This window comes from Manacus vitellinus, unplaced genomic scaffold (assembly GCF_001715985.3).
Source record: "Manacus vitellinus isolate BGI_N305 unplaced genomic scaffold, ASM171598v3 scaffold_3_pilon, whole genome shotgun sequence".
In the NCBI taxonomy this organism is placed as follows: Eukaryota; Metazoa; Chordata; class Aves; order Passeriformes; family Pipridae; genus Manacus; species Manacus vitellinus.
In genome coordinates this window covers 9,824,490-9,842,365 of record NW_021940535.1, presented here as the reverse complement: position 1 = coordinate 9,842,365, position 17,876 = coordinate 9,824,490, and the positions used below count along the sequence as shown (strand labels likewise).

At 35.6% G+C, this 17,876-nt stretch overlaps 1 protein-coding gene across 2 annotated transcripts in view; it reads left to right on the top strand.

The window, feature by feature from the left end:
* LARS2 (leucyl-tRNA synthetase 2, mitochondrial) overlaps nt 1-17,876 on the top strand; it is an 86,148-nt gene that overhangs the window by 30,978 nt on the left and 37,294 nt on the right. For both annotated transcript variants that reach the window (XM_018075858.1, XM_018075859.1), the window contains exons 8-11: nt 9,092-9,199; nt 10,709-10,868; nt 14,252-14,356; nt 17,083-17,198. In XM_018075858.1, the coding sequence (XP_017931347.1) occupies nt 9,092-9,199; nt 10,709-10,868; nt 14,252-14,356; nt 17,083-17,198 (489 nt within the window). The remainder of the gene's footprint in view (nt 1-9,091; nt 9,200-10,708; nt 10,869-14,251; nt 14,357-17,082; nt 17,199-17,876) is intronic.

The following is a 17,876-nucleotide window of genomic DNA, read 5'->3' as shown; positions in this document are numbered from 1 at the left end:
GAGTACTCTACGGATCTCTGTAAAGGTTTCCCAAAATTTTGTTCTGTTCATGGCTGGGATTCTTAGGGTCTATGCTAGCTGATACAACCAGATCCATGAATGATGCCATATTGCTTTGAGCTCAAGTGCTTTGGCAAGCATTGCTTTCATGTTCTCCCACTTCTTGTACAGTGACAGATGCTACCAAGTGCTGGCAGGTGGTTTGGATTTTCCTTTTTACTCACCCTCCACTGACTCCCATTTTTTGTTGCTATGGTTCTGGCACACTTTCAGTCTCACTGTGCTTCTTCTGGCAGGGCCTCTAAACATTTGGTTGTAGAGGGAGAAATATTACTTTTTTTTTAATTGCCAAACCTTCAAATAAGAAGAGCAGATTACCAGGCTCTGCTATACTAAGTCAAATATCTGATATTAGAAGGATTTCATTCTTGGAAGGTTAGAACAAATAAATTCCCTTTTTTTGTACTTTTTCTTCTTCTTTTAAATGGCCAGAGATTAGATAACATAGCATGTTGTGTCTTACTTTCTGAAGAAGACTGTTCTGGCTATACAGCAATGGATGCCCATGAACTGCAAGCCACAACTAAAGACAATCCCTCAGAGGGAGACTGTATCTGAGCTAATACTGGGCAAGTCTTTCAATCTCTTAGAAACTCTATGCCCACATTGATATAATCAGGAAGCTTCACAACAGCATTTTGACAGAAGCCAAATAATAGATCTTAAATGCTACAACTTTGGCTCCTCTTTCCACATGTCTTGACTAATTATCCTTAAAACTTAACTTTGCACACGTTTCTTCATTCCTTGTGGTAGTTACCGCAGTACTTTTCAAGGAGTGGTGAGAGCCATGAGTCCTTGCTTCCAAATATGTTTCTTTTGTTTACTTTTTCTTTGGATTCAGGCTGTTGACAGTTGATCTGAATCCATATTGTCCTACATTGTTGAACACTATGGTTACAGCAATCGCTTTTCCTAGCCTACTCCTTAAACCTTCTTCCCCACCTGTTTTCAAAAGCCCTTACCAGGAGACCGGGCTTTGAGAGGGAGATGTTCATTTACCTTTATTGTTTATAGAGCCTTTCATCTGGGAGTGGAGGGTTCAGATTTTACGGAGCTAGTCCTAGTAGGTGTGAAGAATAGAGACATCTCCTTAACTTCAAAAAGTTAAAGATCTTTCATCACTAGTAAGATTTCAGGATGACAGCATTAGTGGTGATGATACCTTCACTTCAACAGGGTGCATTATTTCATGTCTTCTGATTTTTGATTTCCTTAAAGAGATTTTCCTGGCTTACATAATGGACCAGAACCACTATCAGTACAACTTCCTTTTCCTGAAATTCTTTGCAATTCAGAGACTTCCGATATTTGTGCTTCTAATGATAAATAAATACATTTAGGTTCTTTATGGATCTTGCTTCCCTTTTTTGTTGGTTGTTTGGGGCTCACCATGAATATGTGTATAGTAACTCCACTGCAATTATTTTCAGGTTCCTGAAGGCTCAGGATGCTATGCTAGTAGAGAGCATTTATATCCAGGCTGAGCTTATATGGTGAAGGTTACTTATCATAAGCCATATGCCAGACTCCTGTAAAAGGGAAGTCTGAGAAGACATTATAAAGATCTGTGGTGGGCCTAGGGATTTCAAATTCACAGTTGACATTTTTTTGCAATAAAACACTAGTAGAAATAGATACCTTGTCTGGCCCTGAGCTCTTTATTTCCTGTTTCTGAGTCAATTACCTGTTGAACAACTTTCGTCCGGTTCTGCTTCTTTAGAAGGTGTCCAGAAGGTTGAGATGGTGTCAGATTAGCGTGGTCAAAATTATTCGGTATTTTCTCACAGGTTGGACAAGTTCATGGGCACAGAGCAGATTTAATCCTTCCTTGTGCAAGATGCTTTTCCTAAGTTTGGGAAAAAGTAGGGAACTAAGTGGATCAGTCTCTCAGTGAGAGAGAGGCTCTCAGCCTAGTTTTCTGTTAACCACTGAATTTTAACTACTTTTTATTTTGAAATTAAAAAATGGGAAGGCACAAAGAGATTATCTGAAAGTAATTTAATCCTTGCACCTTTTGGGGAAGATATGTATTTTTTCCCATTTTGGCTACTTTCAGACTTAGAGGTTTAGTAATTTATGAGTGTCCCACTCATCTTTCTACAGTGAGACCTTTGTCTGCTTTTGGTATACCATGGGGAAAGCCGTTTGATTCTGGTCACCTTTTGCTTGCACCTTCATTGGTGACTAATATTTTTTCTGAAATTTTATGGAAATTCAAGACCAAACGTCAGAAAGTTCCACCTTCTTTGCCCTTTTTCTGGAACAAGGCTTTCTGCAGATTTGTTCCCTATTCCTTCTCAAAGTTACACTTGAGTTTTCTGTAAGTTGACATAGTGAGAAAGTAGGTTGGAAAATATCTTTACTTTTGGTAACTCGCTCCTCTCCTGTGTAAGAGGAAAATATAACTCTTTCATAACCTTGTTTTATAGACAAAGTCCATTAAGAGATATTTAATGAATCTACTAGACCTTAATTCATCATACAAATTACCAGCTAGCAATAATGGCTGAATATGTATGGATATAACTTATTTTCTACTTGGAACATCCACCAATTATTTTGTTGTAACTATTCAGCCTATTTATACTGTATATCGATAATCTGTCTAGTCATCCATATTTCTCTCATTCGCCCATTTATCATTTGATGTTTTCTGTGTGTCTCACAACCTTAATAAAAATAAAAACTAATCAGAGTAATCTTCATCTGCAATGCTTCAAATAACAACAAGGAATTACATGATCAGTAATGGGCTGTGAAGTCATGTGTGTTACAGGAGTCAGTGTTTCATTCCCACACACACTATTTTTCAGATTTCTGTTCTGTCAAGAGGAATCATCTGTGGATTTGCTTTGATTTCTTTATTGTTACTGCACCAGCTCATATTCCTTTCTTGCAATAAAAAATGCAAACAAAGCAGTGTTGGCTCACATGGCAATTTACTATCAGCAATGAATATTTTTCAAAGAGCAAAAATATTGACCATGCTTTTAAATGCTTAGCAGAAAGCATTTTGGTTATGTAAAGTCGTAAAGTAATCACGACCCATTTTTTAAACTGTAAAGTACATACAAAATGGTCTAGCAGCTTTTATGGATTTTTAAAGAACATTTTAATTGTAATTTTTCTTTTGACAGATTTCTTTGATGAAAGTATAATGCCTATGCCTTAACTGATGGCATTATTATTCAAATTGTCTGTGCATTTAAGGTGTTTAAGCTAAAACATTTAGTTGCTATGGTTACCGAGCTGAATCTGTAGGCAGTTTCATTGGAAAATCTATCTGTAAATGTTAGTATTTTCTGCATGTACCTGTAAGTTACTGTTATGGTTTTTTTCATGCGTGGTCAGCTGAGTCTTCAAATCAGAATTGGTAAAGTTAGTCTTATTATTGTCTCTGTTCTGTTTTAACATATTTTACTTTACAAAAATCACCCAAATAACTGGTAAATCATCTTTTCTTGAAGAAAAGTAAATAGAAACAACTTTAAAAGTTCAAGTTTTGCCTTAACTCATCTCCCTTTTTTGCACAGCCTAACATGTTTAATTCAAATACTGGGGAACATAACAGGACCAACAAAATTATGCTGTTGTAATTTACAGTTGCCATACAGATAAGTAGTGCCCTTTTGTAGATAATTTTTTTTGTACAGACATTTAGAGACAAAGCTATCTCATATTCTATGGAGTGCAGGAACATAGGTGTTGGGCACGGTGCTGACTCTGGGGGGGAACAGAAGAAATGGTCTGCCAGTTCTTCTCCAGCTTTTCTCTGGCTTTGTACTGCATCTGGTCAGAATAGATTTGGAATTGTTTAATGTAATTGTGTTTTGCTTGATATTTTTTATTTTCTGTTTTAATTCTTAGATACTAGGCAAAACAGTAATGAAATGCAATGAAACTGAAGTACTGCATTTAAGGATTTTAAGTCTTGTCACTGCTTAGGCTTTTTCATAGCATGAGGTCATGCTTCATCACTGAGGAGAACTGAAATGCTGGCTGGTTAGTTTTTCATTCTTTATGTGTGATTTTTTTCATTTCCTACCCTTGGGATCTAGCTCGCAGTTGTCTTCTTCCAACAGAACATAAACCTTGCATTGAAACTCTTCCTCTTGAGTCAGGCTGAGAACTCTCTTCTGGACAGGGATCAAGAGCACTGCCTCCTCAGCTTGCTTAGCACTTCTTTAATAAAAAAATGACACCTATTTTGTCAGCCCGGCAAGACAGTAAGTTGTTTGTGGATATCCAGACCAGGCTGGTCTTTTCACCTTTGTTTAAACACAGCATCTCATTTAATGATACAGCAATATCATCAAATCAATTTAAAGTTCCTCTTGGTATAAGGTTAATCAAAGCAGTGAATGCTTTGTACTACTAAAAATGATAACAAATATTTTTAAAGAGCTTTGATACTTATGGAATCAATTACTCATCACAAAGATACACTTCATTGTATTGGAAAGGGAGTATCTTCACTTTGGTAATTTAAGCAGAGAACAGCCCTGAAGAGCAAATCTGGAGAATAATGATGGCTTTACCTTGTGCTTTTGAGGAATCATTGATTTGCCTCACTTCTACATAATCATACACTTCTACATAGGTGTTTGTTGCCCATAAATTTTAGGGTAAAGAAATGGGAAAACTGCTGACAGTCCAGACATTTATGAGAAAAAATTTGAAGTGTAAACGGTATCTGTGTTATTGCTTCTATTTAATGTATGTTATCAATATTCTTCACACATGGGAAATAAAAGTCAAGAGTGACCTACAATAGTGCAGACAGAAAATACTGAAGGAAAAAAAGTAATAAAACATGAAGAGATTAAATACCAGCAGAAGCTGTACCGCATAATCACAGTTGGAACTGTGCAATAGAGTGCAAAATAAAACAGTGGGCAGCCTAACTTTAATTTCCTCTACTTTAGTTCATATATTAAGTTGTATTAAACGATTTCATGTAATCTTTATTTTAATGTTTGGTTACTCCTTTGGGAGTTTGATCAAATAAAGTGAAGAATTTAATTTTGATCCAAACAGAGCTTGGATATTTATTTGACTCTTCCTCAGAAAAAAAGCTTTTAATTTTATTGTAATTCAGCAGAATGCAATTTTATTTTGCTAATGAATTAAATTCTTTTGAAATGCAACGTTTTGCTGACCTTTTTATTTTAGTCTTGTTTTCTTGCGAATGTGTCAAACTTCATTAAAGTGTCTTCATTGAAAAAAGAGTATACATTTGACTTTGTAGCTTATATTTAGATTTTTCACTTTATTTCATTTACTATTACAGAGGCGTTGAAGTACTCTCAGTAAGTATGAAATCAGAGCAAGTATTGATCTACTAAAAATTTTAGTTCACAAAGTCAGAGATTGAATTTTTTAGATGCTCAGCAGAATCCTCCCTCTTGGAACTACAAGCAGTGGTTTTATGGGCCCTTTTTTGCCCAAAGATTGCTTAACTGAAGTTCTGTTTCTGTCATAATCTTCAGCAGACTAGACAGCTTGATATGTGAGATCAATTTTCCACATGCAAATGCGTTACTTCTAATTTCAGACTTGGTCATCATTGTCTGTGATGAAATTTCAGCAAGCTCATCTTGATTTTGTGACTTTCTGATCATCTGAGTTGGTTGACTTTCATCTTCTAGCTGTGCCAGAATTTTCTGTATGTTCTGAAAGAGTAGAGCAGTCCTCTGAAACATTAGTTTATCCTGAATCTTCATCTTCTCCAGGTATTAGAGCCTCGAAGTCATTCTCATCCCTAAACATAGCTTTGATTTCTTTAGCTTTTTCCCGAGCCTGTCTATCCTTAGATCTGAGAGACTGCCAAAATGTATTTATGCTATTCCCCGACTTGTGTTTAATTAAGATGGGAGCAATTTCTCCTGTAATTAGATATTGGCATTTGAAGTTTTCTTGTCTCTTCCTGAGTAATGAAAAATGAGAGCAGAAGGACCTTGCTACCTAATGTTTCCAAATTTCTCACTATGAAGTCATCATCAGAAATTTGAAAATTGAGTTTATTTGATAATCTTATCACTCTCTGCTTACTGGATCGTAATGTTGCTGCTGTTATTTGGCCCCTCCAGAATCCAACGTGGTTTTACTTCAGTTTATTTTCCTGTGTACTGGGAATCTTTTTGTTGATTGTCTTCTCTGTGTTAACAAACCTGGTTAATAAACTTGTGGCATGATAACTAGGAGTTATATACATGTCATTAAGGATCAGAATTTTTAGAATGTACCTTAGAGACATCATCTAGTCCCAAGGCCCCTTGACATGGGCAGAGACACCTCCCACTAGACCAGGTGGCTCAAGGCCCCACCCAACCTGGCCTTGAACACTGCCAGGGTTGGCAAATTGCAGAATTCATGGGGCTACTTTAATGATTCAGATGATGTTCTACCAAACATGGCAGTGATTTTAAAAAAAGAACATGGAAGCAAAATTCATGGAGTTAATATTTTACTTTCCAAACGCTAGCTTGTGATAGTCAGGAATTTTCTATGCCAGTGTTGGTCAAGAGTTTCATATACCCAAACAGTCTACAAGCAATTTTTTAAAATTAATAATAGTTTTAACATGTATTTGTAGGTTTCTATTTTTGCAGGGTGTAGTGCAATTGGATTGGAAAATGAATTTTTTTTTAAAGGGTTTTCCCTAAGCAATTTTTTAAAAGCTCCTAATTTGCATGGACGACTTTTGAATGTACAAGTGCATTCATGTGTGTAAGAATTAATGTTTCTCTACTTTTCTGCTAGTGAGTATCCTAGGTTAATTTACCATTCAGAAACACTTATTAACATGCTAGCAGTATGCACACACTATATTTTTTGCCTCTGTGACACTAGATAAAGTGTTTGTGGTTTACATGTTCATTTTCTGCTTCATCTGCTATTTGTAGCCATTACAAGAAACCAAGGTAGTGCACTGAGCACAAAGAACTGTGAAACATAATTCCATATTAAAATTTTTTAAGGTTTTTTTGTTTGCATGGGGGATTTTTTTGTATCACACTATACTACTGTTTATGTGCAAACTAAAATGTGAAGGGTTTGTGTTTGCAAACCCTGCTCGGCTGGGTTTATATCATGCAGAATAAGTTTAGTTATCTTCATTGAAGTGAAGTTGGCTCTTACTGTATTTAGCTGCAGGAAGCGATTGCATTATCAAGAGAAGAACTGGGCAAAGTTAAACTCTAGCCTATAGCTTATAATAAGGCCAGTGAATTAGAGTAAAATCATTATCACCCTGGTATTGATGAATCTCGGTGCGTTAATCCTGCAGTGAAAAAACATCTAGAAAGTTTTACTGGCAAGCAATTAAAGAATGTACAGTTTCAGCAGAGCACATGCACGTTTGGCTGCTTCTGCCAGGAAAATATAGTGTAGATTTGAATGAATATCCAAGCAGGAGGATTTATAAAAATGTACTAATGTGTCCAGCCAGTTCTGCATGCACTGGTACAATTTCATTCTTTCTAAAATGCATAAAATTCTTGCAAAGAATATATCCAAGTATTGTGTATATACCTCTCTCTATATATCTCTAGCTACTCATTATTCTTTGGTAGGTATATATATATGCATGGATGGTTCACAGCAGATAAAGCTCAGTACTTTCTGGAACATTACAATTAGTGAGAATATTGAGAACTTGGAATTCTCTGTGATATGGTATGCTTTCAATTGTGAGCTAAAACTGATTAAAGTTACACTATGGAAAAAAACCCCCTGCCATTCTTTTATTTATAAATCATCAATAAATCAGTTTGATTCTTAAAGATGTAGAAAGTAATAATAGTCCCAAGCGGTACTGTGATGTTATGATTTACAAAGGACATGCCTTTTGTTGTATTTTGAATGATAGATATACAACAGAGCGGTAACTAGAAAATAATTCTTACAGTATCTTTTATACATTTCATTTTGTAATTATTTAAGAATGTTATTAAAACACAACTTGAAACGCGTTCTTGAAAAAGAGTGAATTCTACATTCACTAATTATCTAACTACCTACTGTTTAGCTGGAGCAACATATAGTAGCTACTGTCCATCCCTGCAGGTTGTTAGCAATTAATGGGATAATAAAGAGCTCGCGCGTTTGATGTTGGGCATCACAGTTGAAGGAGAAATTATTCAACATGTTGCCTTATTCTTAGATTTTAACTGTAATAGTTCAGCATATTCACCATCTGTCCGAGTGACTCATGCCTCTGGCAGTACTTCTGCCAGAGTAAAGATTTTGGACAGTCATGGAGTATTCATAACAAAAATGTGAAGTGTTATGAAGTGAAAAATGAGATGAGCTATGAGTTATCTGTCCCTTTGTCTTCTCCTTTACTTTTTTATAGATTTCATTTATTAAAATCATACTGTTCAGATTGTTTAGACAAATATTAGTTGATTTGGCATAGTCTGTTACACTTCCATGTCAACCATCAGAAAGCACATAAATATATAGATATATCTCTTGTTGAGTATAAATATATATAGAAGTATATGTTGGCTGTTGGATATTATGGCTAGTGAAGGAGATACCACTTAATTTCTTCTCTGATGCGTGATATGGAATCATTTAGGTTGGAAAAGACCTTTGAGATCCTCAAGTCCAACCAGTAACCCAGCACTGCCAAGTCCATCACTAATCCCTGCCCCTAAGCATCATGTCTGTGGGTCTTTTAAATACCCACAGAGATGGTCACTCAAGCACTTCCCTGGGCAGCCTGATCCAATGTTTGACAACCCTTTCCGTGAAGAAATTTTTCCTAATATCCAACCTAAACCTCCCCTGGCGCAACTTGAGGCCATTTCCCCTGTCCCGTCACTTGTTACTTGGGAGGAGAGGCCAACCCCACCTCACTACAACCTCCTTTCAGGTAGTTATAGAGAGTGATAAGGTCACTCCTGAGCCTCCTCTTCTACCAGCACCTTACCATTTTGCTGTTAGTTATAATTAAACCCATAGTATTAATTTGTATGCTTATAAAAGCTGAATGTCTTAATTATCTCTTTTATTGCTTTAGGCTATGTTTGATGCTTTGTCTGATCTCCCTGAGTGGTATGGTATTAAAGAAATGCAAGCAAATTGGATAGGTGACTGTGTTGGTTGCTCGCTTGACTTTTTGCTGAAGGTAAGTCAGAAATTTCAATTGCTGCTATCTTGACCAGGCTAATTGTAACCCCTGAAATGCATGGTGGGAATGAATTTTCAGGTATCAAAAGCTTGAAACCTACTGAAAGTTATTACGTTATTCACGCCCAGACCAGGACAGGTTCCTGAAGAACACCACTTGTGGGTTGAAGAGATACTCCCTGCTATCCTCCTTGGGAAAGGGTTTGTGTGTTCAAATGGATGCAAATTGGCTGTGTGTATTTATGCCAAAATACGTGCCAACTAATAAGCTTTCCTGGAAGCCAGGACACTTAGAGAGCAGTGCCAAGAGAAATATAAACTGCGCAAGTCAGCTGGGATCTAGTTGGGCTTTTGCTCCTCTCTGCATGGCATCTTCTCTGTCAGACTCAGGCTGACCTCAGGCAACCTACTTTGCTTACATTTGTCGATTATTTCATTTACTATATACAATAATTAAAATAATGCAAACCACACCATTTGGTAGTGATGGAGCTACAAAGAAGTCTAGATGGAAAGAAAGAAGATGAAGGAAAAATAAACCTGAAGAAATTTATAATTATCTTCAGAAGGACTTCAGATTTTCCCATTTTTCTGAAGAGAGGCAAAAGGTTTCATTTATGTGATAGTGACAGAAGAGATTTTTTAGAGACTCTGATCGAATTTCAGCCCTTGTGCTTCAAAGCTTTATTGTGCTTATTTACTCTGCTCTAACATTTTAAAAGTGACTTTTTATTTTAAAATACTGAATCTTTGGGAACTTCAAATTGAGACAGCTTAAACCTTCTAAATACCTCCAATTTGCAGCATGCTAAAAGATGCCTTTTTTTATTTAGGTTGTTTTTATCAATTATTTCTGAAAATTTATATCAGTACTTATTACAGAAAAATCTTCTAAGACCTCCATACACAGTTAGTTGACCTAAGATATAAACCTTGTTGATAGTTCCAGGTGGTAATTCTTAAGCAGTCTTTGAAGTTTATTACTCATTTTTATGTCAAATTGTTTTAATGTTGTGCCACCTTTTATTGTTTTATTTCTGTACTTAAGTCGCAGCATTGACTTCATCGGAGTGGTATGGTGGAAAGCCATATGGTAGCTGAAAAAATCTTAAATTCTCTTTAGCTTTCAAAGGTAACATCTCATTTCAGTTTCCTGGAAACAGGGCATGCATATTAAAAGCGAATAGAAGGATTCCAGGTTGCTTAGCCAGGGATTGAATCTGGCTCAGTAGCACAATGCAATATTACATGTGAATTCAGTATTGTATTTTTATTGATATATTTGGATAAACTGAGGCAAGACTGTAAAGTAACTTCCTAAAGGCCTTAATAAAGTAAGTTTTGTCGAGGTTTGAGTCTGGAAAATTCCTATAGTGGTAATGTGTCTGGCTTCAATATTCAGAACTGTGTATTTCTACAGGGTGATGTAGACTCGTTAGTTGTGTAAAAACGAAGGGGAATCTAAAACCACTGCACTTCCAGTGGGAATTTTTCTGCTCTTTTTCAGGTTAATGGTGAAGCAACAGGAGAGAAGCTAGCAGCTTACACCTATACACCTGAAGCCATTTATGGAGCTTCCCATTTATATATCTTACCAACTCACAGACTGCTGCATGGTAATAGCAGTCTCAAGGAAGTCTTTCAGAAGGAGTTCATCGCAGGGAAAGGTGATATTTTTCTCATACTGCATTTTGTTGTAGAAGAGCAACAATTCTGGAGAATGATCTTTAGAGAATGTGTGTCAAGCTGAGCAGGAGCTGTTCCTGTTGAGAGGCAGCAGGTCTTTTGATTCTTGTTATATGTCACACAGTGTCACACCAGCCTGTCCTGGCTTCAGATGTGGTGAGAGCAGCTATGCTAGAATTCTTCTTTTTATAATGGCTGTAATGCTTGTACCAGAAATGAATAGTCCAAATTTGACTGTGTCAGCCCATTGGAAAATCTCATGTCTGTATGGTAATTTGTCATTAGCACAAAGACAGCAGAACCAACTCTTGCACCAAGAATAATTCCTTCCTGTCACAGGGGGTATAAAGAGAGCAATAGATCACAAATACATAGCAGAGTAATCACGGGTACATAGCAAAATAATGCTCTGTTGTGCAGATCCTTAGTTAATACAAGACTCTAATGGAGTGAATTTAGAGTATCCCTATTCATGACGTGTACAGGGGATACAAATAAATGACAGTGGATACAAATAAGTGACAGTGGATACAAATACGTGATAATTCTTTAATGTTGTTAACTGCGTTCTGAAGGCTCCTACCACCATTTACACTAAGCCTACACTAGGCCTGTATTTAGCATCCATGGCCTAGTAATTTTTTGTTGTCTGGAAAACCTGAAAATTACCAGAGTAAATACAATATATACTGAATATTTTGTATTTCTTCTTCAGGCTGGTGGTCAATATTTTTTTTCTCCCCTTACTGGTAAAGATGAGGTTTCATTGTCTATATAACATCTGATGTCAACAGCAGTGAAGCAGGAATCTTGTGGGAAATTGTGTTGTTTACACAGATCCTGCTTTTTTTTGAGTGCCTAATTTCTATAACCTTAAAAAGGTTTACTTACTAGTAGAAAAAAAAAAAAGCAGAGCCTGATTGTGTTGAGTATATAAAGCCCTTGTCTCAGAGGTGAGCAAAGCTTGGAGAATTTTGGAGAACAAATTTGCAGTTCTTGCAGTTGAGCCAAATGAAAGCACTAACTTCAGAAACTCACATCCATGCATGTGCCTGTACCTTGGTTTTTGTGCTTTAAGCCAAACCACATAAGTGCAATGTGCTTTTAATAAGGACAACGGTATATTTTTTATCTTGGTTTTTAAGTAGAAATACTTGTAAAAGCTTTTTTGTGTCTGTTACCAGTAAGTTAAACCTTTTGGTTGAGCTAAGTTAAGAAACTCTCAGCTGGGACAATGACGGCCGTAAGTCCTCAAGAGGAACAAATCCAGAATCATAACTCTGCTGTTGTGTACTCCTGCTACTTGTAAATATGCTTCTATGCATTCTTCAGTTGAAATTGGCCAATATTTCTTACAAAGGCACAGACTGGTATTTTCCGAAGAAGAAAACATAAAGGAGAGGAATTTCTACATGAACTTTCAGCTTTGCATTTCAGCCATGGTACATAAGAAAGGCCAATGATGCCATTTAAATGAAAAGAAATTTTGGATGGGCTTGTAAAGAGCGTATTTTCACATTAACCAAGATTTTTTTAAAAAATTCACCAGTAACATTACAATTTTTTATTTAATTAAGTATAATTGTTTTCTTTTCAATGGTGATAGTCTTGTAACTCCCTTTCTTCACTGTTTTCTCATTTAAATAATTAGGAGTTTATATTGTTTTATATTTTAGAGCAGATTAAAAAAAGCTGTTTTCTCGCAAAGTAACTGAAAATTCTAATACCTTTACTTTTGGAGTACTGGTCCATATTTTAGGCTATTATTGTTTAAATAGATGGGAGCAACCAATTTTCAAACACTCAGTTTTTTACCCACAAAAATTTGTGTTAATTTGGAACCTGGTGAGTCTTCTAGTTTTGACGGTTATGAGGTGTCTGAGATAAGGATTTGACCCTTATGTTGTTCATTATCTCATTAAAATACTATGTATGCATTCTTTTACATTTGTAATGTAATATCATCTCTTTTCGATTATGATGATAATAATGTGAGCAATTGAGCATAGGAAAGAACACCTTCATAAACTGGAGTTATTATTCTGTGTTCCAGCATAAGATGAAAATTATTGCTGTGTAGAAGGGAGAAGTTATTTTTAAAAGCAGACTGTCCTACCCACTCAGCTTCCTGTTCCTGACGCTTTTTGGTTAGTTGCTTTTACAGAATGGAATTACTCCTTTTGTACTTTTTTTTTAAACAGAGGAGGAAAGCTGTGTGCAGTGGTTTGAATGTGGAAATTTTCTTTATAATATAAATATCTCAGACATCTGAAATTTGAAAAAGTATTAATCAGAAAGAAATAAATATATCATTTGTTTAAGAAGAGTGATGAGATACAGCAGCCTTGTTCTCAAAATTGCTGTTACTTTACTTCAAGCAACTTTTATGCATTGCAATACAAACCTAAGGCTTTCCTCAGCCTAGCTATGAAGATAGGTGAAAGGAAGCTCTTAGCAGCCCATATTTTAATTATTGTAATTATCATCAGTTGGTTAGAGCATGGTGCTAAGAACAACAAGTTCCATGTGTTCAATCCACATACGGGCAATTCACTAAAGAGTTGGACTTCATGATCCTTGTGGGTGCCTTCCAACTCAGAATACTCTGTGAAATCTATTAAATCAACTTAAAGGCACTGAAAAAGTTAGAAATAGGTCCAAAGGGAGATCTGGGGTTTGAATCCTTAAAACTTAAGAGTATTTAGATTTGGGTTTCTTCTTGCTGAGCCACCCGAGTTGCACATTGTACATCAATTTGAGCTTATTACACTTCTCACCCTTGATTCTCTCCTCTTCTTTCTCCTCTTCCTTGTGGACATTGGGTTCCTCATCTCTAGTAGTAATATGAATATTCTATTTGCAAATCAATACATTACTTAGGTGGCTTTTTAACAGTGGTCGGTATTTCATATGCTTTGTAGTCCTTCTATAAAAAATTAATCATAAGGATATATGTTCCTTCTACAGTTTCATCTGATTTTTTTGGTGGAATTTTGTAATATTGTATGCTAGTATAGAAATCGGGGCTTACTAAAGCCAATTAATACAACTTTGCAGAAGGCCTGCATTTTGGTCAAAGACTGAATTTTTTATTGTATTTCAAATCTTACTCTGTTTTTATTCAGGTGTTTGTTATAAGTATGTTTTCTAATCATGAAAATTTGTCAGTCTGACTAACGGAACATTTTAATGTATCTGAGCTTTTTAGAAATATGGTTAAGTTTTTCATTTTATTTCTTTTTAAAAGAAAATTGTAATTTAAAATTCACATATGTTTAAGATAAGCTGCATTCTAATGGTAAGTTATGTTCTTAGCATATCTTCTGTCATATTTTTCTTACCATATTATTACATTTGTTTTCAGACTCGCTTACTTCAGTGACAGCTGTGAATTTGCTTACCAATCAGGAGATTCCTGTAGTCATCTCAGCAAAAACCAACTTTGATAATTTTCTTGATACTAAAATAGGTATGTGACATTTAATGTGTAAGTGGAATAGTATAGTCTTCAGTTGCCGTGTTGAAGCACAAGGTACAATTGCAATAAATCTTTGAACACAGAGGCTCTCTCCTGGACTTTGTAATTCTGTTCTTCGTTAGTGAAGAAGGGACGGGAAAGTAGCTATGTGGAATCTGTCTGGGGGAACTTACAGGATGATAAATTTAAATGGAAATATTATAGAATTAGTGCATTTAATGAGCTAAATTTGAGGATCTGCATATCTTAAGAAGATTGATTATCTACAGTGCATGTGTGTTTGGCTGTCTCCCACCACCCTTAATCAAAACAGAACTGTACCGTTTTTTGACAAACAACCCTAACTTCTGACTTTTTTTGTGTCTTATGTTTACATAAATTATGCAAATCATTATAGAGAAATGTTTCAGACAGTAAATGTACAAAACTTCAAAGTTTGACTTTTACCTGATAATATTTGTGTTGAGGCCAGTAAAATAGTTCAGAGCAGGTAATAGTTATTTTCAGGTAGTCTTGGACAGTTATCTTGGATCCTTTATCTCTAAAGGAAACATTCCCATAATTTAAGGTACCTAATATAGAGTTGAGGATCCATAAGTGAAGGGGGAGGGGTGTTGCTAAAGGATGCTGAATTGCCTGCAGTGGGCTTGTGTTCTCAAAGTTGTTCTGTGAAGCTGCCTGTCTAGCTGCTTTCCAGCACTGGGAGCCTAGTCCCCCAACTTGGGCAGCTTAGTACATATGCTTAGATAATGATTGTCCTTATAAGCAAAATTAGAAATAGTACTAAGTTTTAAAACCAGTGTCTGTTTTAATCTACACCCACTGAGCTTTTTGTTTACTCTTGTGCCTTGCCACGGTCTCATCTCAGCTACATTGAGAAGGCAATTTTCTGTACCAGTCCAAATAAGAAATAGTTATCTCTTCTTCCCTTTTCCCATTACCTTCCTTATCCCTCAGCTCCCTTTTGTTGCCTTCCTGTTGCTGATACTTCTTTCCTGTCCTATTGCTGCTGCTTTCACCACTGCCTATATTGGCTAATCTTGCAGAACTGGACTGAATAAAACCAGCTGACTGTACAAAAATGTCTTGGAGGACCCTCACAGGGCTAATGGAAATTATCCACTTGTATACCTTACTTATAACATGCCTGCATCTTACACTTTAGATATGACTCTGGTTTTGAGAAACAGAATTTTTCCTCATGTAATAGAAGCCAAATAATTGAGATACCTAATCTTATTTTTTCCTTAAAAGTTTCCAGCTTGCTTACTGGCACATACCTTGGTCTTATGGCTGTTGGAAACAGCCCAGCTCTCCCTGGGAAGGTCTGGATGCCAGCTGTTGAGCTTTGCCAATGTGCATTAATAGCATCATCTTTTCAAAAGAAGGCAAACCAAAAAGTGGGACCTGCTTTTTTCCGTTTGTAGAGCATATTGTGAAGCCACCTGTTGCAGGCTGCAGGGCTCATTGTCAAATTAAGATACATACATTATTTTGTAATATAGCCTTGAAGTGGCAGGAGTGTACATCTGCTGGAAAGATAAAATAGCGATTCCATATTTTGCTAGTTAAGGAGTTATTTATTTAAAGGAGTTTTGCTTGATTTTCTTCAGTTATCTGCTTCCAAACTTCCACGTGTTGACAGAGTGAATGTAGAGCAGGCATTTCATTGCCTGAACAAAGAGGATTGTTAAACCAGTTTTAAGTGAAGCAGTTTGTATGTTAATAATTCTAATGTGCTCAGCCAGTATTATGAGAGTTTTTGTCTGTAGTTTTCACCAACTTAGTGTTGGCATTGGCTTGTCGGAATAAGGTTCTTTGCCTTTTAAAGATGACAGCAATTGTGCAAGACTGTTCAAACTATTAATTAAATTATCAGTGAAAGGGAAAAATATGTAGGAAGATGTATCTCTGTGGAAATAATAAATCTGTTAGTATCTCAATGTTATTTTAGAATACTTGTGATAATAAAGCTAATAAATGTGAAAGGTAATCCTCCAGACCAGAACTAAAATGGATGACTGTCCCAAATAATAAGATGCAGCAGGAAAGATAGCATCAAGGGCCTTAAATACTGCAATTGACTTGAATAGCTGTAGGAAGTGTTCTCACTAGTTGTATTCTGAGTAGAAAATTGATGTTATTTGTTTGGTTTTTCTGAATTTATAAACAAATCATGTCTTTGATAATAAGTTAAAGGGAGAGTAATGTTAGAGACAGTTATGTTGTGGCACATTTTAATAAGCTATGAAGTTAGAAAGAGATTGAATTTATTGTTGAAACAGGAGGACTATTTCAGCTGTTTGTTTACTCTTTGATTCTCATATTAGCAATTAGAATTAAAATTTGTATTTTTAAAATGTATTTAGATAATATAGCTGTATTGAAAATTCTGTGATTCTATCCAAATTTTGTAGCTTTATTTTTAGTTTTTTTCAGAACCATCAAATTTTCAGCTTTTTCTGCAGTAGGACATTGATGAACATTTGAATTACAGAGGAACTGAGAAATGCATTTGTAATTATTGCTGTTTGAATTTTACTGCTTAAAGAATAAGACAACATTTTTATTCTTAGATATTTTTCTTTAACTCCTGCAGGCAATCCTAAGTCATTATAAAGAGAGTGTCATAGAAATGAAATGCTTTTTCCTCAAAATGATGATTGATATCCATGTTAGTCAATCCCTGAACTGATTAATTTTTTCATCCCTCCTAGGAATTCCTAGTACTAGTGCAGAAGATGCTGCAGTAGCTAAGAATCTGGGCATTTCTTTCACTGAAGTCATTGAGACATTGCCAAATGGTTTAGAGAAGGTCATTAATTCTGCAGAGGTGGGTATACAAGTATGGAGTTCTTTCCAACTTAACAGTACAAACTAAATCTGTTTTCTCAGGAGTGCCAAATACTTTGTATGATTAAAGGAATTTTTTTGTTGTTGTTGAGAATCAAGCCAAGCTTATGCTACCAAATTTCTAGGAATAATTTAATGATGAAATATGTTGCCTCTGCTGCAGCAATTAAAAAAGTTTTTTCCTTTTATGAGGAAGATTGTACTTTCCTCTGTATTGGTTGGAGTTCTATAATAGAAACTGAATAATTTAACCTATGTTAAAAGTTGATTGTTATTTCTTTATCTCAATAGATTTTCAAGTTAAATGATAATATATTAGTCCTTTTTCCACATATTCACTGAAATGAAATGTTTCAGCCTTTATAGTAACATATATGCCTCAAGTGGCATAGAAATCTTAGCTTTAGGTATAGCTCTTGAAAAAATGTATTTGATAACAGACACAAAGCTTATATTCTCCTACATGCCAGATAGGATCTAAGTGGTTAAGGTATTTGTGAAGGCAAGAACAGAAAAACCTAAAATGAGCACAGGAGAAAGCAAACTGTTTTAACATTTGCATTTCCTCAGTTTCTACCTTGTGTTGGTAATAGAATTCTGGGAGTTTCAGTATTCAGCAACTGATAAAGATATAAGCAGTAGGTACAAATATATGCCA